Source organism: Plecotus auritus, assembly GCF_963455305.1.
Source record: "Plecotus auritus genome assembly, chromosome: 13".
Classification (NCBI taxonomy): domain Eukaryota; kingdom Metazoa; phylum Chordata; class Mammalia; order Chiroptera; family Vespertilionidae; genus Plecotus; species Plecotus auritus.
In genome coordinates, this window is record NC_137779.1 from 31,455,340 (window position 1) to 31,477,314 (window position 21,975).

The 21,975-nt window shown below is 59.3% G+C and overlaps 1 protein-coding gene across 1 annotated transcript in view; it reads left to right on the forward strand.

The window, feature by feature from the left end:
* The first annotated feature begins 3,851 nt into the window (after nucleotides 1-3,851).
* ADGRD1 (adhesion G protein-coupled receptor D1) overlaps nucleotides 3,852-21,975 on the forward strand; it is a 45,639-nt gene continuing 27,515 nt past the window's right edge. Inside the window, exons 1-9 of the mRNA XM_080650119.1 lie at nucleotides 3,852-4,159; nucleotides 4,595-4,631; nucleotides 10,339-10,422; nucleotides 12,531-12,626; nucleotides 15,583-15,705; nucleotides 17,465-17,644; nucleotides 18,918-19,172; nucleotides 20,700-20,761; nucleotides 21,323-21,481. Of these exons, the coding sequence (XP_080506245.1) occupies nucleotides 4,091-4,159; nucleotides 4,595-4,631; nucleotides 10,339-10,422; nucleotides 12,531-12,626; nucleotides 15,583-15,705; nucleotides 17,465-17,644; nucleotides 18,918-19,172; nucleotides 20,700-20,761; nucleotides 21,323-21,481 (1,065 nt within the window). The 5' untranslated portion in view covers nucleotides 3,852-4,090. The remainder of the gene's footprint in view (nucleotides 4,160-4,594; nucleotides 4,632-10,338; nucleotides 10,423-12,530; nucleotides 12,627-15,582; nucleotides 15,706-17,464; nucleotides 17,645-18,917; nucleotides 19,173-20,699; nucleotides 20,762-21,322; nucleotides 21,482-21,975) is intronic.

A 21,975-nucleotide genomic window follows, 5' to 3' on the forward strand; every position in this document is an offset into this window, starting at 1 on the left:
TTTATGAGACACCGTGATTTTTAAAAAATATATTTTTATTGATTTCAGAGAGGAAGGAAGAGGGAGAGAGAGAGAGAAACACCCATGATGAGAGAGAATCATGGATCAGCTGCCTCCTGCAAATCCCCCACTGGGGATCCAGCCCACCACCCGGGCCTGTGCCCTCGACCGGAATCGAACCTGAGACCTTTCAGTTCGCAGGCCGATGCTCTCTATCCACAGAGCCAAACCTGCTGATTTTTTAAAATATATTTTTTTTATTGATTTCAGAGAGGAAGGGAATGGGAAAGAGAGATAGAAACATCCATGATGAGAGAGAATCATGGATCGGCTGCCTCCTGCACACCCCCCACTGGGGATCGAGCCCACCACCTGGGCATGTGCCCTTGACTGTAATCGAACCTGAGACTTTTCAGTCCGCAGGCCGACGCTCTATCCACTGAGCCACACCTGCTGATTTTTCTAGCAACTGAAAATAAGAGGAAGGGTCTTTTCTATCTGCCCGAGTGGTAGCCATTTCTGGGTCTCTTCATTTCTTCTTGCGGGGAGGGTGTATTTATCCCTTCGCGTGCACCCACGTTTCTCCCGCGTGTCCGCGTTCTGCCGGGAGAGCTGGCGCGTGTCTCCGGAGCTGCGGCCGGGGACAGATTCCTCCAGAGAGTGTTTGTCTGACAAAGTGTCTCTTCCTTTTTTATTGAGACGTAAATTCACATGCCATAAAATTCACCTCTTCAAAGTGTGAGATGCAGTGACTTTTTAATACATTTTTATTGGTTTCAGGTAGGAAGGGAGAGAGAAAGAAACGTCCATGATGAGAGAGAATCCCTGATCGGCTGTCTCCTGCATGGCCCACACTGGGGATGGAGCCCACAACCTGGGTATGTGCCCTTGACCGGAATCGAACCCGGGACCCTTCAGTCCACAGGCCGACACCCTATCCACTGAGCCACACCAGCCAGGGCTCATCGTTGATGTTTCTCTCTCTCTCTCTCTCCCTCTCCCTTCCTCTCTGAAATCAATAAAAATATATTTTAAACAAAGAAAAAATAGCCCTAGCGGGTGTGGCTCCGTAGAGAGTATTGGCCTGCAGACTGAAGGGTCCCGGGTTCGATTCCAGTCAAGGACATGGGCCTCGGCTGCAGGCTCCAGCTCTGGTCAGAGCATGTGCGAAGGCAACCAATCGATGTGTCTCTCTCACATGGATGTTTCTCTCTCTCTCTCTCTCCCTCCCACGCTCTCTAAAAATCAATGGGAAACAATCCTCAGGTGAGGATTCACAAAAATAAATAAGAACAAATGTGAGCTCTTCTTTTACTTATTTTTTTTTTTAAGTACATTTGTATTGATTTCAGAGAGGAAGGGAGAGAGAGAAGCATCCATGATGAGAGACAATCATGGACCGGCTGCCTCCTGCACGCCCCACACTGGGGATGGAGCCCAACCTGGGCATGTGCCCTAATGGGGAATCGAACCCTGACCTCTTGGTTCATAGGTCGATGCTCAACCACTGAGCCACACCGGCCTGGTGTGAGCTCTTCTTTGTTTTTTTTTTTTAATTTTTTTAAAATATATTTTATTGATATTTCACAGAGAGGAAGGGAGAGGGATAGAGAGTTAGAAACATCGATGAGAGAGAAACATCCATCAGCTGCCTCCTGCACACCTCCCACTGGGGATGTGCCCGCAACCAAGGTACATGCCCTTGACCGGAATCGAACCCGGGACCCTTCAGTCCACAGGCCGACGCTCTATCCACTGAGCCAAACCGGTTTTGGCTTTTTTTAAAAAAAAAAAAAAAAAAGATAAAATAAATGAAGGTGGGCTTGTCGGCTCGTCCAAGCAAGAAGTGATGAGCCGAGCGCTCGCCTGTGGATGCCGGTGGCGGCGGGGGGGGGGAAGGGGGGGGGACGGGAGGGCTCAACTTCCTCTGCTTAGATCCGGTTTTTATTACCCCCTGGAGTGGGGACCTCCCGGTGCCTGTTAATAACGTGGATGTGAAAAGAGGAACACGATAGCTTCGTTCAGGGTTGGCACCGGCGAGGCCCACGTGGGGAGCTGTCTGTTTCATTCCTCTTTCATCAAGATCTGAACGGAGAAATAAATCAGTGTAGGGGAGGGGGGAGGGGGGGAGGGGGGAGGGGGGCCCCTCCCTGACCTCAACACTCACTTTCCTCCTCAGCGGCAGGGCCTGGCGGCTGGGATCGGGAACCGATGAACCGCAAAGATAAAGGCTGTAAATTAGATTTCCCCCCCGAGGTGCCTCCCGCCTGGGCGATGGGTAAAGGTCGTTGCTGGGGGTGGGGGGGCCCTGCCTGTCATTGGAGTTCCCGGGTTCTCAAGGGCCGAGATAACAGTTCCAGGAGGTGTTCTGGTACCTGGGCAGCCTCACCGGCGGTTCGGGGTCTGGATCACAGGCCCGGGCTGCAGCCCCCTGGGAACACGGCAGCCAGGGTTTGGATGTGGGGCGCTCTCCTCCCTCCTGGAGACCCAAGTCCGTTCCAGTCCCCTTGCCCGCAGGACTCCATTCCCATTTAAAGTCAGGCCCAGGGAGAGGCGTTGGCGAGCTGTTATCTCCTGCCGTGTAATCATCATCAGCGGGGACGTTTATTGAGTGGTGGTGCGGCTTTGCAGACACTAGCCAGCATTTATGGAGTGCTACATTGTTTCCAAGCCCCGCCTTGGAGAGCTACATTGTTTCCAAGGCCCGCCTGGAGAGCTACATTGTTTCCAAGCCTGGAGAGCTACATTGTTTCCAAGCCCAGAGGCAGTGGGAAACAGAGAGGTGCCGTAACTTGCCTAAGGACACACAGCAGGTCAGCATCCGGGATGGTACAGAGAGGCGGGTGTGAGTCACATCACAGGGCAGGCGAGAGCCGTGACTAACCGAGTGTGTGTGTGTGTGTGTGTGTGTGTGTGTGTGTGTTGGACTAGATTGGATACATTTTCATCTTTTTAAAAAAAGATACTTTAATTGACTTCAGAGAGAAAGGGAGAGGGAGAGGGACAGAGAGATAGCAACATCCATGATGAGAGAGAATCAGGGATCGGCTGCCTCCTGCACGCCCCCCACTGGGGATGGAGTTGGCAACCCCGGGCCTGTGCCCTGACCGGGAATCGAACCCTGACCTCCCGGTTCACAGGTCGATCGATACTCAGCCACTGAGCCACGCAGGCCGGGCCACCCTTTCATCCTAATTCAACGGAGGTGCAGGCTGGCTGGGGGTCTGGCTGTTAAGCACGTGGGGAGCACTGTCCCGAGTGCTGTGGGGGGTGGGGGGGCTGGGGTTGGCTGCAGCCACACTGTGTCCCCTGGAGACAGCCCACAGCGTCCATTCACCCCCGAAGGGTTAAGGAGAGAGCCGTGGTGGCGGGCAGGGGGCGGGGCCTCTCTCCTTTGCACCCCATAGCACCTTCTCTCTTTGTTGGGGGCAAACAGAGTTTATGGGTGGCGTGCCCCCCCCCCCCACTTATTAATATTCACAGCGATGGCGGCGGATAAAAAGGCAGCCGGCTGTGGGCTCTGCCTCCCGCCCAGCGTCCTGCGGAGGAGCGGACTGGAGCTAGGACCCAGGAGGGACGGGGCAGCCGGGATATAAATAGAGGACAGGCCAGAACAAAGTTTGAGGAGCAGCCTGACATCACTGCCTCCCTCCACCCAGGGAGCCGCCGGACCGAGGTCAGGACCCCGAGGACCTGGCGGGCGGGGGACAGAGTGCCCCGTGGTCCTGGGTCCCGCCAAGAACCGTCGGCTGCAACCCGGACGGAGGCATGCCGGCTGCGGGCTGAGCGGGCCGGGCGCCGGCCGGGGCTCCCTCCCTCGCGGGCTGGGCGCCTGCCCTCCGCCCCGACATCGCCCGTCGGCAGCGGCTCCTCGCGCATCCCCGCCGCCGCGCCCGGCTCTGCGCCGCGGGAGTCCATCCCGGAGGCGCTCGGCTCTGCGGACCGAAAGCCACGCGCTGACCCCCGCGGCTCCGCACGCGGCGCAGGAACGGATCCCTTCTCTTCGTTCGGGGGCCTGGGGCAGCGCGCCTCTCCCGGGGACGCGGACCGTAAAGGCCCACGTCGGACGCTGGCGGGGGAGCGGGGCGCCATGAGGGAGCCGCCGCGTCCGCGTCCCCGCTGGCCCTCCTGCCTGCTGCTACTTTGTTGCAGTTTCCAGGTGCGTCCCAGGTGGGCGCGGGGCGGGCGCGGGGCGGGCGCGGGGACCTGGGCGCGGGGACCCGGGTGCGGGGACGGGCTGACTCCGCGGGGACCCGGGTGCGGGACTGGCCGGCTCTGACCAACCCGGGTGCGGGGATGGGCCGGCTCCGCGGGAACCTGGGCGCGGGGATGGGCTGACTCCGCGGGGACCCGGGTGCGGGGACGGGCTGACTCCGCGGGGACCCGGGTGCGGGACTGGCCGGCTCTGACCAACCCGGGTGCGGGGATGGGCCGGCTCCGCTGGGACCTGGGCGCGGGGATGGGCGGGAACCTGGGCGCGGGGATGGGCGGGGACCCGGGTGCAGGGACCGGCTGGCTCCGCGGGGACCCGGGTGCGGGGACCGGCCGGCTCAGCGGGAGGCCTGCGTCTGACGCTGCCGTGTTTTGTGTGCAGGTGCGCCCGGCCCTGTCCAGCTCTCAGGCCCATCCAGGTAAGGAGCTTCCTGCCCGCCCTGCCTCGCGGGCATCGGGGCTCCGGCTGTCAGTCTGTCAGTCTGTCTGTCTGTCTGTCTGTCTGTGAGGAGGTCGGGGCGGCCCGGGTCCAGCCAGCCGCCTGCTGGACGGGGCCCTCCTGTTCTGTTTGCTGTGGTTCATCCTCCCCCGAGGATCTTTTTCCGTGGATCTTCAGAGCGGGTGGAAGAGAGCGGGAGAGACAGGGAGAAATTTCCGTGGATCTTCAGAGCGGGTGGAAGAGAGCAGAGAGACAGGGAGAGACGTCGATGTGAGAGAGACATTATCTACGGTCTGCCTCCTGCAGGGCCCGGGAGGGGGAGGGTCCCGCAACCCAGGTACCTGCCCTTGACCGGAATCGAACCCCCGGACCCTTCGGTCCCCAGGCCGACGCTCTACCCACTGAGCCACACCCGCAGGGCCTGGTCCCGGTTCTCGTCCTCGGGGCCCAACCTCCGTGGCCCGAGCTGTGGCGGGAGAGGTGGTGTCTCCGGGCCCGGAGCCCCCTGCTCTTTGTGTCTAAGGAAACGGAGCGTCCTCAGGCCGCGCAGGTCGGCTGTCTGTCTCTCTCTCTCACTACGTGTGTCCCGGGCGGATCTGCTTGGGGGACGCAGAGCCTCGGCCCTGCCCTGTCGTCCCGGCGCCTGGCGCCTGCAGCCCCGCGGAGATGGTAGAGCAGAGGGAGGAGTCCCTTCCCCCCAGTGGGCCCCCCACCCCATCCTTTTCTTAAAAAACCTATTTTTACTGATTTCAGAGAGGAAGGGAGAGGGAGAGAGAGAGAGAAATAGGAGTGATGAGAGAGAACCATGGATCGGCTGCCTCCTGCACGCCCCACCCTGGGGATCGAGCCCGCCACCCGGGCCTGTGCCCTGACCGGGAATTGGACCCGGGACCCTTCAGTCCACAGGCCGACGCTCTATCCACGGAGGCACACTGGCCAGGGTGCCGCCCCCCCCTCCCCAATCCTTTGCTGTGAGAGTCCTCGGCCTAGATGCTGTATGAGGAGGCTTTTCGGGGCGTTGGGGGACAGAGGCAAACAGCTTCCCCGGAAGGTGGGGCCACCCGTGCAAATGGGGAGGCTCAGGCGCACAACGGAGGCACGTGTGAGCAGCCGGGGGGCGGGGGGCGTGTGGCCGCTGTCCCCGTTTGCTCCCGGGCCGGCACGTGTGTGGTGAGAGGAGGAACCTCGCCGAGTGCCCCCACAGCCTGGGAGGCGGGCCCCCCACCCCGCCACCTCAGGGGGCAACCTCTCTGGTCAACCAGGGGCTGTGGGCACAGCCAACTCGCCTGGTCCTGCCTGGGACTGAGCCGGGGGGGCTGGGGACGGAGCCCGTGGGCGGGGTGGGCGCGGACCCGGGGCTGAGTCAGAGCTGGGGGGATTCCATCCTCCGGGCGGGGACAGAGGCAGAGCGCGGACGTTCTGGCCAGGTGTCACGCCCCGAGGTATCGCCCCGACGTATCGGTGTGGGAGGGTGTGGCCACCTGTCTTTCGTCCTCGGGTTCTAGTTCAAGCGCTGCTGGGAAGGGGGCAGAGACCGTCCCGGCTCCCCGTGGACAGAGAGGCTCCCCGTGGCTCGGGGACGAGCAGATCACCCAGCGTCGTGGCAGAGAGAGGACACGCGGCCGAGACACCTCCCCCGGGTAGCCTCGTGGGGAGGGAATGACAGCGGACAGGGGGCGGGGTGTCCTCACCAGGACCATTGACGGGCGGCCCCAGACCCGGCTGCTCACAGTTAGAAGGCTGGGAGGCGCTTCCCACGTGTGCTTGGGCCACGTCGTGTCCACCCATGTCCACACGTGTCCACACACCTCCACACATGTCCACATGCTTCCAGACATATCCAATGTGTGCACATGCCTCCACATGCACACATACACGTGTCCCCATGGATCCACACATGCCCGTGTGCCTCCACCCACACGTGTCCACATGCCTCCAGGCATGTCCACATGCGTTCACACGCCTCCACCACGCCATTACATGTCCACACACACACATCCACGTGCCTCCATGCATGTCCACCTGCACCCACACTCCTCCACCCACGCTCACACATACCCACACGGTCCACATGCCTCCACACGCGTGCCTGGCCCTCAGTCCAGTTCTCTGCGGAGCCGGCCTCCTCTCGGGCCTCGCGGGGCAGAGATGGCGCTTCTGGCCCAGCCGCTGTGGCAGCTGAGAGGAGACAGCCGCCAGACCCCACGCGACATCTCGGATCACGGCAGGTGCCCCGCGGAGCTGCGCGCGGGGGGCGAGGGTGGGCGGCACAACCCCATGTGTCCACACACCTCCACACATGTCCACGGACGCGGGGTGTGAGCTGGGGCTGAGCTGGCGCGGTCGGGCGCGTGGGAGACAGTGGTCCCGGCCGTGGCTGCCCGGGGCCTTTCCTGGCCTCGGACCCCGGTTCCCGCCGTGGACAGCGCGGACCCTGGAGAGCCGGGCCGGTGGGAGGAGGGGTCTCTGGAGGCACCGGCTGCGCCCCCCACAGCAGATGCTCTCGCCGTCCCTGCTCCTTCCCTGAGGAGGTGAGGCACCGGCCGGCCCGTCTCCCCCTCGGCCGAGGAGGACGAGCAGGTGTTAGGCCGAGGAGGACGAGCAGGTGTGAGGCCAGGAGGGCGGAGGGGACGGAGGACGGAGATGCGTAGGAGGTTTATTTGCTAAGCCTCACCCAAGGATATTGTTTCCACCGGTTTATTTACTTTTTATTTTCTTTTTAGGGCGAGTGTGGGAGGGCGGGGGAGAGACACAGAGAGGGGAGCATCGATCTGAGAGAGACTCCTGATGGGCTGCCTGCTGCAATGGGGCCCCGACCAGGGCCGGGGAGGAGCCCGCAACCGAGGTCCATGCCCTCGACTGGAATCGAACCCGGGACCCTGCAGTACGAGGGCCGACGCTCTGTCCAGGGCGTCACCTTTTCATGGATTGAAAAATAATTTGCATTTCTTTTTTTAAAAAAAAATATATTTTATTGATATTTTACAGAGAGGAAGGGAGAGGGATAGAGAGCTAGAAACATCGATGAGAGAGAAACATCCATCAGCTGCCTCCTGCACACCCCCCACTGGGGATGTGGCCGCAACCAAGGTACGTGCCCTTGACCGGAATCGAACCCGGGACCCTTCCGTCCGCAGGCCGACGCTCTATCCACTGAGCCAAACCGGTTTCGGCAATTTGCATTTCTTTATCTTCGTTGACGTCCTTTCCCCCCACGTTCTTTCGGCTGAAATGTCCTTCCCATGGCAGGAGTTTCATTCCTGTCATGTACGTAACATACCAAAACAGCAACCGGTACGTGTCTGTCCCGTGTGTCACGTGACCATGGCTCCCCAGTCCCGTGTAGCTCGATTTATGGTTTGGTGCAGACTTTAAAAAATTCATGTTGTCCGCCCTCACCGGTGTGGCTCAGTGGATAGAGCGTCGGCCTGCGGACTCGAGGGTCCCGGGTTCGGTTCCAGTCAAGGGCATGTACCTTGGTGGCGGGCACATCCCCAGTGGGGGGTGTGCAGGAGGCAGCTGATCGATGTTTCTAACTCTCTATCCCTCTCCCTTCCTCTCTGTAAAAAAATCAATAAAATATATATATTTTTAAAAAATCATGTTGTCCAATTTACAGCCGGTTTGCCTCGAAGCGTCTCTGTTTTATGACACTGAAGTGTTGATCCATTCGATGTCCTTAGAGAAGAGTGAGGTTTGGGGGGGCTGGTGGGTCCTCAGGCCGTGGACGAATGCTGTGTCTCCTTCCATTTGAAGCACCGCCTTGACGGTGAATTACTTTACGCAGGTGCTTGGGGTTACTTGCGGTGTTCTCCCACGGGCCTGTCTACCCTTGGGGTGCTCCAAATCGGGGTGCCACATCGTCTTTGCCAGGTGTCTTCCTGGGGCCTGCCTGACCCCCATCCTCTCCCGCCCTCGCCAGATTTCCCTCGTTTTTCTTGCTTATTTATTTTTCTTTTTTAAACAAATATATTTTATTGATCCTTCACAGAGAGGGAGAGAGAGTTAGAAACATCGATGAGAGAGAAACATCGATCAGCTGCCTCCTGCACACCTCCCACTGGGGATGTGGCCGCAACCAAGGTACATGCCCTTGACTGGAATCGAACCTGGGACCCTTCAGTCCGCAGGCCGACGCTCTATCCACTTAGCCAAACCAGCTAGGGCTATTTTTCTTTAAAAAAAATATATATATATATATTTTTAAATTTATTTCAGAGAGAAGAATGGAGAGGGAGAGAGAGAGAGAGAGAGAAACATCCATGAGGAGAGAGAGTCATGGATCGGCTGCCTCCTGTACGCCCCCTACTGGTGGGGATGGAGCCCACAACCCGGGCCTGTGCCCTGACCGGGAATCGAACCCTGACCTCCCGGTTCCTGAATTGAGGCTCAACCACGGAGCCACGCCAGCCGGGCCGGCCGTGTTCTCTCTCTATTGGACGCCATGGCACCTGAGAGGGTCCCCGCCGTGGTGTCCGGTGTGGCTGCCGGAGCCCAGGGAGCCGCCGAGGCCGCAGGGGAAGTCTGTGTCCGCCTCCTCACCGCATTCTTTCATTGTTTGTAACCGTTTCTCACTCACTAAATTCTTTTCTTATTTGTAATGGTTTTCTGTGTTTTTTTCCCCCTGCATTTTGGTTATGAAGCACACATCGTCTGAAAATAATGATCCCATTATCTTCTCTTTCAAAACGTTTATTGCAGGGACGGGCACAAGGGTCATTTTATTGATTCTCCGCGCGCTGGGACCTGGCAGGCGTTGGGGCGTCTGATTAGCGTTTAGTCATCGGGGCCGGTCCTGCACTTCTGGGGAGCGGCCCAGGGAGAGGGGCTCAGAGGGGGGACCTCAGCCGAGTGTGGGACTGGACGGGGCGGCCCCTCAGGCAACTGTCCCCAGGCTCACCGGGAGGGTGAGAGCAAAGCAACTGGTCCGGCCGGCGTGGCTCAGGGGTTGAGCGTCGACCTAGGAACCAGGAGGTCAGGGTTCAATTCCCGGTCAGGGCACAGGCCCGGGTTGCAGGCTCGATCCCCAGGGTGGGGCGTGCAGGAGGCAGCCGATCCGTGATTCTCTCTCCTCATGGATGTTTCTATCTCTCTCTCCCTCTCCCTTCCTCTCTGACATCAATAAAAATATATTAAAAATAGCCCTGACCGGTTTGGCTCAGTGGATAGAGCGTCGGCCTGCGGACTGAAGGGTCCCAGATTCGATTCCGGTCAAGGGCATGTACCTTGGTTGCGGGCACATCCCCAGTGGGAGGTGTGCAGGAGGCAGCTGATCGATGTTTCTCTCTCACCGATGTTTCTAACTCTCTATCCCTCTCGCTTCCTCTCTGTAAAATATCAACAAAATATATTTTTTTAAAAAAATAGCCCTAACCGGTTTGGCTCAGTGGATAGAGCGTCGGCCTGCGGACTGAAGGGTCCAAGGTTCGATTCCGGTCAAGGGCACGTACCTTGGTTGTGGGCACATCCCCAGTAGGGGGTGTGCAGGAGGCAGCTGATCCATGTTTCTCTCTCATCAATGTTTCTGACTCTCTGTCCCTCTCCCTTCCTCTCTGTAAAAAATCCATAAAATATATTTAAATAATAATAATAATAATAATAATAATAATAATAATAATAATAAAAAGCAAGAGAGCGCGTTGAATGTATCCCCAACGCGGCGCTGACTCCTTGTCCTTTGTTCTCAGGGTTCAAGGTCTTGCTCACGGCCTCCCACTACTGGCCCCTGGAGCACGTGGACGGCATCCATGAGCTGCAGGAAACGGCTGGAGGTACACGCGGGCGGCGAGGGCCCCCAGGGAGGGCACGGGGCGGGAGACGCGGGAACAGCATGTGTGTGGCCGCCTGGACGCCTGGCTGCCCCTGCACGTCGCTCTTCCAGAGCAGCGGACTAGAGAGCAGGGGTTTCTGTGATCGGAGGTCGGAGTTGATTCAGAACCTTCCCGCACGCGCCCCCCCACCCCCCCCGCCCCGACAGCCTAAGGGGTGAGCGCTCAGCGGATACGTTCCCTGCGAGGGGGGCCCCGCTGTGATGCGCCGAGGGCTGTGCCCCCCGGGACGGGCTCGTGTGTTCCAGGCACGGTCTCCCTCAGCCAAGGTGCCCCCACCTGCCAGTCAGCCGCTCCCCGCATCAGGGCGCCTCCCTTTCCGAAAGTAAACTGCGACCTCCCGGTTCAGAGGTCGACGCAAACCACCGCCACCGGCCACTCTCGGACGCACCCACTTGCATGGGGAGCGTCTCTCTCTGACTCGATTCTTTTTTTTTTTTTTTTAATATATTTTATTGATTTTTTACAGAGAGGAAGGGAGAGGGATAGAGAGCTAGAAACATCGATGAGAGAGAAACATCCATCAGCTGCCTCCTGCACACCTCCCACTGGGGATGTGCCCGCAACCAAGGTACATGCCCTTGACCGGAATCGAACCCGGGACCCTTCAGTCCGCAGGCCGACGCTCTATCCACGGAGCCACACCGGTCAGGGCTCTGACTCGATTCTGACCTTTGCCGGAAGCAGACGCCCCAGACATTCCTGAGCGGTGTTTTTCCTAGTCTAATCAGACTTTTATTTTATTTCTAAAAAATGTTTTTATGGATGTCAGAGAGGAAGGGAGAGGGAGCGAGAGAGATACGTCCATGATGAGAGAGAATCTTGGACCGGCTGCCTCCTGCACGCCCCCCACTGGGGATGGAGCCCGCCACCCGGGCCCCTGTCCCCGACTGGAAATCGAACCGTGACCTCCGGGTTCACAGGTCGATGCTCAACCCCTGAGCCACGCCGGCCGGCTCCATCGGTCCCTTTCGGTGTTTGGAAAACTCTCCTCCATGAAACCCCTTCCCGTGAGAGGGCGGCCCGCAGACACAGCTGTTCTGTGACGGCCCCGTGGCTGCCGGCGCCTCCGTTCCCACAACAGGCTCAGTGTAGTGACGTTCGCCCCGAGCCACGGGGACGATGGGGGGCTCCCCGCAGGCCCGGGCCGTGCCCGTGGTTTATGGCTCCAGGCCGTGCGGGCTGAGGAAACCCCGCAGACCGAGCCGGCCTCCCGGCTGCGGGGAAACGTCCGTGGACGGTCAGCTTTGGTCTCCGTGGCTCGTCCTCTGTCGTGTGTGCACGTGTCTCCATATCACGTCCCTGTCTTCATGCCGTGTCTCTGTCCCATCCGTCCCTGTGACGTCATCGCCGTCCATCCTCCCGTGGCGAGCTCAAGGTCATATCTCTCAACGGGAGGCCCAGGTGGGCGCGGAGCCAGCTCGCTGGGACCAAAGTGTGCGGCCAGATCCCGTGGGCCAGATCCTGTGGCCAGATCCCATGGGCCAGATCCTGTGGGCCAGATCCTGTGGCCAGATCCAGTGGGCCCCATCCCGCGGCCAGATCCCGTGGCCAGATCACATGGCCAAATCCCGTGGACCCCATCCCGCAGCCAGATCCTGTGGCCAGATCCTGTGACCACATCCAGTGGGCCAGATCCCGTGGCCACATCCCGCGGACCCCATCCCGTGGCCAGATCCCGTGGCCAGGTCCCGCGGCCAGATCCCGTGGACCCCATCCCGTGGCCAGATCCCGTGGCCAGATCCAGTGGGCCCCATCCCGCGGCCAGATCCCGTGGCCAGATCATATGGCCAGATCCCGTGGACCCCATCCCGCGGCCAGGTCCCGCGGCCAGATCCCGTGGCCAGATCCCATGGCCATGGCGCTCTGGGGCCCGACGGGCCCCTGAGCGTGAGCCATCGTGTGGCTGCAGCGAGAGGTGGGCGGGAGGTCCGAGAGGGCGCCCGCGGCCAGGGGAGCGCCCCGGCCCCCCGCGGTGCCGCTGAGAGATGTGCCGTGTGTGTTCCGTGTCACTCACCCGTTGTGCTTTCTTCCCTTTGTCGTCCACCTAGCATGGCGAGCCCGCAACCTCACCGGGCCCCCCTCCCATAACGCTACCTTTGTGCCCACCAATGACTCTGCCTACTCAAATGCCTCTGCGACCGTAGGTGAGCACGCTCCCCCGTCCCGTCCGCCGGGCGCACGTGGGTGTGAAGGTTCCATGTGAATCCTCTCTGTCACGGCGAGCGAGCCCAGGAAAGGAGAAGACCCAGGGTTTTTGTGTGTGTTTCTTTAAAAATGTATTTTTATGGCCGAAACCAGTGTGGCTCAGTGGATAGAGCGTCGGCCTGCGGACTGAAAGGTCCCGGGTTCGATTCCGGTCAAGGGCATGTACCTTGGTTGTGGGCACATCCCCAGTGGGAGGTGTGCAGGAGGCAGCTGATCGATGTTTCTCTCTCATCGATGTTTCTAGCTCTCTATCCCTCTCCCTTCCTCTCTGTAAAAAATCAATAAAATATGTTTTTAAAAAATGTATTTTTATGGATTTCAGAGAGGAAGGGAGAGGGAGAGAGAAAGAGAAACATCGGTGATGAGAGAGAATCATCAACGGCTGCCTCCTGCACGCCCCCCCCACCCCCGCTGGGGATGAGCTCGCGACCCGGGCCTGTGCCCCCGACCGGGAATCGAACCCGTGACCCCCCTGGTTCACAGGTCGAGGCGGAACCACCGAACCTCGCCGGCCGGACAGGGCCAGGCTCTTCCGAACCGTCTCCTCCTTTCAGCACAAAACAGACCCAGGACGGAGGCTCTAAAAATAGAGACTGTTTGGATTCTTAAAGGGCCTGTGCTCTGGGGGGAGGGCTTTCAAAGGCCCCGTAAAACACTGGCCCTCTTTACCGGCATTAAACACCGCTTTCCTTAGCTGGATTTTTTTTTTTTTTTTAATCATTAGAAGCTATTTTATACAGCACACACCCGCCAGCGTCATGGGGAAATGGTTATCTTATCTGTTGCTGGAATTTTTTTTTTTTTTAATCATTAGAGACTGTGTTATAAAACACACCCGCTGGTGTCATGGAGAAATTATCTTCTCTAATAACTCCCGGAGCCCTGCTTCCCGCTTTCCCTACGCAGCGCAGAGCGAGGGGGTGATGGCCCGTCAGCCGGGACGTCGGCCCCATAACCTGGGGGGCCACACTCTGATCTCCTTTTTTTAAAAATATATTTTATTTTTATTTTTTTAAAAGTATGTTTCTATCATTTTACTTTTTTTAAAAAATATATATTTTATTGATATTTTACAGAGAGGAAGGGAGAGGGATAGAGAGTTAGAAACATCGGTGAGAGAGAAACATCGATCAGCTGCCTCCTGCACGCCTCCCACTGGGGATGTGCCCGCAACCAAGGTACATGCCCTTGACCGGAATCGAACCCGGGACCCTTCCGTCCGCAGGCCGACGCTCTATCCACTGAGCCACACCGATTAGGGCTTTCCCCTCTCCTTTTTATTGATGTCAGAGAGGAAGGGAGAGGGGGAGAAAGAGATAGAAACATCGATGATGGGAGAGAAGCATGGATCGGCTGCCTCCTGCACGCCACCCACTGGGGATGGAGCCCACAACCCAGGCCTGTGCCCCGACCGGGAATTGAACCCCAAGGACCCTTCAGTCCACAGGCCGACGCTCAACCCCCCGAGCCACACCGGCCAGGGCTGATCTCTTTTTAACGCATCCCCATTGCTCGTCCAGCTGGGAGGTGTTGGGCTTCGGAATCAACCTTGCCCACGGCCGGTCCGCGGAGGGCTCCCTGCAGCCGCATCCAGTCCCCGCAGGCAGGGGAGGGGTTGAGGCGACTTTGACCCCGTGAACTGTACATGACCGATTGCTCCGGGCTTTTACGGCCCGCGCTTATCTGCTCTGCCAGCCAGCGATGTGCCGCACGTGGACTAATGAGGAGAATCTGCGGCACGCCCCAAAATAGATTGTTTTGCTGATCCGACAAAAAGAAAAAAAGGATAATTTTATTCATTCACACCAGAGGGCTATTGTTGTGTGAGCTGTTGTCATTGTTTTTTGTTTGTGTGTGTGTGTGTGTGTGTGTGTGTGTTTTAAAATATATTTTATTGATGTCAGAGAGGAAGGGAGAAGGGGAGAGAGAGAAACATCCATGAGGCGAGAGAATCATGGATCGGCTGCCTCCTGCACGCCCCCTACTGGGGATCGAGCCCGCAACCCGGTCCTGTGCCCTTGACCCACAATTGAACTGTGACCTCCTGGTTCATAGGTTGATGCTCAACCTTTGAGCCACGCCAGCCGGGCAATGGATATGAATTTATTTATTTTTTATTATTTTTTAAAAATATATTTTATTGATTTTTTACAGAGAGGAAGGGAGAGGGAGAGAGAGTTAGAAACATCGATGAGAGAGAAACATTGATCAGCCGCCTCCTGCACACCTCCTACTGGGGATGTGCCCGCCACCAAGGTACATGCCCTTGACTGGAATCGAACCCGGGACCCTTCAGTCCACAGGCCAACGCTCTATCCACTGAGCCACACCGGTTAGGGCTGGATATGAATTGATGATGTGACTATTCACATCAGCTTATAGACCATTGATAACGTAATGATTAATTCCAAAATATGAACGAAGGCTGATACGAATATCCCATAGCAATACGAACTAGGAGAGACATCTATATATATAACAGCCGTTCGACCGTTCGACCGGTAGCTATGACGCGCACTGACCACCAGGGGCCGACGCTCCGTGCACAGGCAGGGAACACGCTGATGACTCTCAGAGGGAAGGGGGCGAGGGGGGAGGGCGGGAAGAGATTAACCAAAGATCGTATATGCGTACTAGAGGCCCGGTGCATGGATTCAGCCTGGCCTGCGGGGATCGAGCCGAAACCAGCTCTCTGACATCCCCCGAGGGGTCCCAGATTGCGAGAGGGCGCAGGCCAGGCCGAGGGACCCCCACCGGTGCACGAATCCTCGCTCCGGGCCTCCAGTTTCGTTATAAACGCGAACGGTGGCCAGCGTGTGGGTGGGTTGTCTGTGGGATGGGTCTCTGGACTTCCGGCCTCAGGAGGCCCCTGACGGCCGGTGCCCTTCTCCCCAGACATCGTGGAGGGCAAGGTGAGCAAGGGCATCTACCTCCGGGAGCAGAAGGGCGTCACGCTGCTCTACTACGGACGCTACAAGGCCTCCTGCCTCAGCAACCCCACCCAGTGCGGCCCCGAAGGTGCGTGCCCGTGTTTGTCTGTTTTTAATGTTTTCATTGATGTCCGAGGGGAAGGGGGAGGGGGAGGGGGAGAGAGAGAAACATCGATGATGAGAGAGAATCCTGGATCGGCTGCCTCCTGCACGCCCCCTACTGGGGATCGAGCCCACAACCTGGGCCTGTGCCCTTGACCGGGAATCGAACCTGGGACCCTTCAGTCCGCAGGCCGACGCTCTATCCACTGAGCCACACCGGTTAGGGCTATTTTTATTTTTATTTTTAATATTTTTTATTGATTTCAGAGAGGAAGGGAGTGGGAAAGAGAGATAGAAACATCCACGATGCGAGAGAATCCCTGATCGGCTGCCTCCTGCACGCCCCCCCACTGGGGATCGAGCCCACAACCTGGGCCTGTGCCCCCCCCCTCCCTTGACCGGAATCGAACCCGGGACCCCCCGCAGGTCGACGCTCTGTCCACCGAGCCAAACCGGGTCAGGGCCAGAACACATTTTTAAACGCGGCGACGTGTTTGGGGGAAATGGACTCCGCGCCTCCCCCCGGGGAATCGGTTTCATAACAAGCGTTTCGCAATGAGCCGTCTCCCGGGGTAGCGGCTGTTCCTGCGGTTGGAGAGGCCCCTCAGGGGCTCGGGTGTATCCCGGGCCCGGCGGCCACCCCCCTTCGGAAGCCAGCAGGAGAGGCTGGGGGGGGGACCCCATCGTTGAGGCTCAGCCCACCACCTTCGCAGGGAGCGGGGCTGCGGGCTCCGGAAATGGCCAGGTCCCGGGACAGCACAGCGGGCTCCCGAGCAACCCCCCAAGTCCCGTCTGTGTGTGTGAGCCCTCACCCGAGGATATTTTCCCCGTTGATTGTTGGTGTGTGTTTTGTTTTTTTTTTTAGAGAGAGAGTGGAGGGGAGCGAGGGAGGGAGAGAGAGAAGCATCGATGGGAGAGAGACACATCCATCGGCTGCCTCCTGCGCACCCCTCCCCCGACCAGAGCCAGGGATCGAGCCGGCAACGGAGCTACACGCCCAGCCATCGGACCCGGGGCCCTTCAGTCTGCGGGCCGACGCTCTAAGCCAGGGGTCCTCAGACTTTTTTTTTTTTTTAATATATTTTATTGATATTTTACAGAGAGGAAGGGAGAGGGATAGAGAGCTAGAAACATCGATGAGAGAGAAACATTGATCAGCTGCCTCCTGCACACCTCCCACTGGGGATGTGCCCGCAACCAAGGTACATGCCCTTGACCGGAATCGAACCTGGGACCCTTCAGTCCGCAGGCTGACGCTCTATCCACTGAGCCAAACTGGTTTCGGCGCGTCCTCAAACTTTTTAAACAGGGGGCCAGTTCCCTGTCCCTCAGACCGTGGGAGGGCCGGACTATAGTTTAAAAAAAAAACGATGAACAAATTCCTATGCGCACTGCGGGCCCGGGATGCGTCGTCGGCTGCTAAGCAGGACAGGCAGCGGCCCCCGGCGGGCCGGATCCATGTCCTCGGCGGGCCGCAGGTGGCCCGCGGGCCGTAGTTTGAGGACGCACGCCTCCGTCACGCGTTTAGCGACCTGGGGCCCGTGGCCTCGGTTTCTCCGTCTGTGTAATGGGCTTCCTGTAAGAGCCAGGAGGAGAGAGTTCGCTGCAAACTCCTGGGAAGCCCCCGGTGCTCGGGGCGCTGTCAGCGAGCCCCACCTGTTGCCTTTGCCTGTGTCTTCCACGTGGGAGGCCCCCACGCTGTCCGTGGAGGGAGGCTGAGCCCCCGGCGCCTCTGCCTTCCCCAGGGGTCACCTTTTCTTTCTTCTGGAAGACGCAAGGGGAGCTGTCCCAACCCAGGCCCTCGGCCTACGGGGGGCAGGTCATCTCCGACGGGTTCAAGGTCTGCTCCAGGCGCGGCCAGGGCTCCGTGGAGCTGTACACGCGGGACAACTCCCGGACCTGGGAGGCCACCTTCAGCCCGCCAGGTGAGGGTGTGTCGCCCTGGGGTGGGGGTGGGGGGGCACTTCGGGGGGACCTTCCCCACGATGGGAGCTGAGGAGCCTGGCAGGGGACCCCTGCCCTTAGAGCAGGGGTGGGCAAACTTTTTGACTCGAGGGCCACCATGGGTTCTTAACCTGGACCGGAGGGCCGGAACAAAAGCATGGATGGAGTGTTTGTGTGAACTAATATAAATTCAAAGTAAAGGAGCGGAGGGGAGAGCAAGAGAACCGGATAGAACAGCCGGATCCGGCCCGCGGGCCGTAGTTTGCCCAAGGCTGCCTTAGAGGGTTGCTGGGAAGACCTCCTCAGAGGGAGGGCACCCGGGGGGGGAGGGGCAGGTGCAGCCGGACTCAGGCATGTGGGTGTGGAGAGGCCCACGTGGATCTCCCTGTTGACTCCCACTTTTTTTTATCTTTTAAATATATTTTATTGATTTTTTTACAGAGAGGAAGGGAGAGGGATAGAGAGCTAGAAACATCGATGAGAGAGAAACATCGATCAGCTGCCTCCTGCACACCTCCCACTGGGGATGTGCCCGCAACCAAGGTCCATGCCCTTGACCGGAATCGAACCCGGGACCCTTCAGTCTGCAGGCCGACGCTCCATCCACGGAGCCACACCGGTTTCGGCCCCACTTTCTTTTTTTAATATATTTTTATGGATGTCCGAGAGGAAGGGAGAGAGAGAGAGAGAGAGAGAGAGAAACATCCATGATGAGAGAGAATCATGGACCGGCTGCCTCCTGCACGCCCCCCACTGGGGATGGAGCCCACCACCCGGGCCTGTGCCCTGACCGGGAATCGAACCCTGACCTCCCGGTTCCTAGGTCGATGCTCAGCCACGGAGCCATGCCGGCCGGGCTGTTACCTCGTTTTAATTTAAAGTAGAACAGGGTCGCCAAAACTGGTTTGGCTCAGTGGATAGAGCGTCGGCCTGCAGACTGAAAGGTCCCAGGTTCGATTCCGGTCAAGGGCACGTAACTTGGTTGCGGGCACATCCCCAGTAGGAGGTGTGCAGGAGGCAGCTGATCGATGTTTCTCTCTCATCGATGTTTCTAACTCTCTATCCCTCTTCCTTCCTCTCTGTAAAAAATCAATAAAATATATAAAAAATTTAAAAAAAATAATAAAAAAAAATAAAGTAGAACAGGGTCTCTTTGAACTGCTTCTGGGGCTTGGGGGTGGGGTCAGAGCGACGGGAGGACGTGTCCGGGGGGGACAGGGTCCCCGCGCTCAGACCCGCGCCCTCCGCCCGCAGGGCCCCACTGGACCCACGTCCTGTTCACCTGGAAGCCGGAGGAGGGCCTCAAGGTCTACGTCAACGGCACCCTGAGCACCTGGGACCCCCGCGGGAAGGCGTCGCCCGCCTACGGGGAGCCCAGCGCCAACCTGGTCCTCGGCTCCGAGCAGGACCAGGCCCGGCGCTACGAGAACGGGGCGTTCGACGAGTTCATCATCTGGGAGCGGGCACTGACCCCTGAGGAGGTCGCCATGTACTTCACCGCGGCCGTTGGTCAGTGCGGGCGGAGGGGGGGGGGGCCATGGCTGGCGTCCTTCCTGGGGGGGAAAGGGGAGCACCTGAGTATCCACCCCGCCCCAGCATGCCTCTTTTCCCCACCCTAACCCTGACCCTGACCCTGAGCATAACCCTGACCCTAACCCGTAACTTCTAACCTCTGACCCTAACCCTAACCCCTGACTTCTAACTTCTGACCCTAACCCCTGACCCTGACCTTAACCATGACCCTGACCCTAACCCCTAACTTCTAACCCCTGACCCTGACCCTCACCCCTAACTTCTAAACCCTGACCCTAACCCAGGGGTGGGCAAACTTTTTGACTCGAGGGCCACCATGGGTTCTTAAACTGGACCGGAGGGCCGGAACAAAAGCATGGATGGAGTGTTTGTGTGAACGAATATAAATTCAAAGTAAAGGAGCGGAGGGGAGAGCAAGAGAACCGGATAGAACAGCCGGATCCGGCCCGCGGGCCATAGTTTGCCCAAGGCTGCCCTAACCCCTGACCCTGACCCTGACCCTCACCCCTAACTTCTAACCCCTGACCCTGACCCTCACCCCTAACTTCTAACCCCTAACTTCTAACCCCTGACCCTAACCCAGCCGTGGGCAAACTACGGCCCGCGGGCCGGATCCGGCTGTTCTGTCCGGTTCTCTTGCTCTCCCCTCCGCTCCTTTACTTTGAATTTATATTCGTTCACACAAACACTCCATCCATGCTTTTGTTCCGGCCCTCCGGTCCAGTTTAAGAACCCATGGTGGCCCTCGAGTCAAAAAGTTTGCCCACCCCTGCTAACCCCTGACTTCTAAACCCTGACCCTGACCCCTGACCCTGACCCTGACCCTATTTGTAATTACCCACAATGGAGTCCTGAATAGAAAGCATAACAGAACCGTTGGGGAGGACGGGGTTCGGCAGGGTCGTGCCCCCCGCTTTCTGGGGGCCCCCCTGCCTCCGTCTGGGAGGGGAGATGCTCGTCCCCGGGATCAGCATCTAACTCGTCCGGCCGCGAGCGACATCTCCTAGTGGTTATTTATTTATTTATTATTTTAAATGTATTTTTATTGATTTCAGAGAGGAAGGGAGAGGCGGGGAGAGAGATGGAAACGTCAGTGATGAGAGAGAATCACGAATCAGCTGCCTCCTGCACGCCCCGTTCTGGGGGCCGAGCCCACAATGCGGGCATGCGCCCTGACGGGGAATCGAACCCGGGACCCTTCAGTCCGCAGGCCGATGCGCTACCCACGGAGCCGCACGGGCCGGGGCTGTTCTTTACTTGAGCGTGTCAGCAGCTTGTATGAAAGCACCGTTTTTACAGCGATGGGCGGGGAAGGTGCTGGAAAGCAGCTGAGGACACACCTGGGACAGACACAGGGTGGCCTGGGAGAGGCGTCCAGACCCCAGGCAGCTCCTCCATCCGCCCCCCCTGCCCCCCCCCGCCCCTCCCGCATCCGTCCCTGCTGGTGCCTGCCCACTGTGGCCGGTGCGGGTCCTCACCCATCCTTCCCCCGTTTTTCCCCAGGGAAGCACGTCTGGCTGTCCACGCCCCCGAGCCTCCTCGCGACGCCCCCGGCCAGCACCCTGGTGAGCAGAGGCCCGCGGGTCCCTCCTGTTGGGGTCTTTTGGCTGCGACTCGGGGCAGCACGGGGTCTGGGGCGACGTAGCAGGCGGAGGGGAAGCGGGTGGGGGGCTGAGCTGGGAACTGAGGTCACAGGGCAGACAGCTCTCTGCTGCTGTGGCTGTCGCATCCGGGGGGAGGAATGGAGAGGCAGGACGGCCCAGGGTGGGGGCACCGGGGGCTGGCAGTGGGGAGAAGTGGGGGGGGGGGTTTGCAGCGGCCTCAGACTCGGCTTCCCCCTGAACCCCTGCTGGAGGACAGGGTCCATTCACACCAAAACCGCCCCATCTGGCATTTTTTTAAAAAATGTTTTTGTTGGTTTCAGAGAGGAAGGCAGAGGGAGAGAGAGAAGCATCGATGATGAGAGAGAATCATGGACCGGCTGCCTCCTGCACGCCCCCCACTGGTGGGGACTGAGCCCGCAACTGCCCGGAATCGAACCGGGACCTCCTGGTTCCTAGGTGGACGCCCAGCCCCTGAGGCCGCCGCCGGCCGGTCCGGCTCTTATTCCTCATCGTATTCCTCAGGTGCCCACCACCAACGCCTACCGCCCCGTCATCACCAGCCTGACGGGGGAGAGGTGGCGCTTCCAGAGCCCCGGCGTCGCCCTGAGCTACCTTCAGAGCCTGTCGCTCAGCCTGCCCGCCAAGGCCCTGACGGAGGACACGGCGCGGAACCTCACCGAGGTGAGGCCTGGGCTTCGGAGGCCGGGGAGATGGGGGGAGAGGGAAAACGGAAGGGGGGAGAGGGAGTGGGAAACGGGGGAAATGGGGGAAGAGGGGAAACAGAAGGGGGCGAGAGGGAGGGGGGAAGGGGAGGGGGAGGGGAAATGGGGGGAAAGAGAGGAAATGGGGCAGGGGAGGGGAAGGGGAGGGGAGGGGAGGGGGAAAGGAGGGGAAATGGGGGGGCAGGGAAGGGGAAGGGGAGGGGAGGGGAGGGGGAAAGGAGGGGAAATGGGGGGCAGGGAAGGGGAAGGGGGCGGGGAGGGGGGCTGCCAGGGCTTGGTCCGGCCCACACAGCTCAGCACGTTGGGAACTTTGCCAGTGAGGCCTGGGCCCCAGCGAGTCCCCAGCCCCCAGGTGGAGCGGCTGCTCCCGCTGCTGCGGTGACAGCCCCGCGGGGCCCGTTCAGGGGGGGTGGGCAGTGGGTGCCATCGCCCAACGCGGCCGCCTGCCCCCCC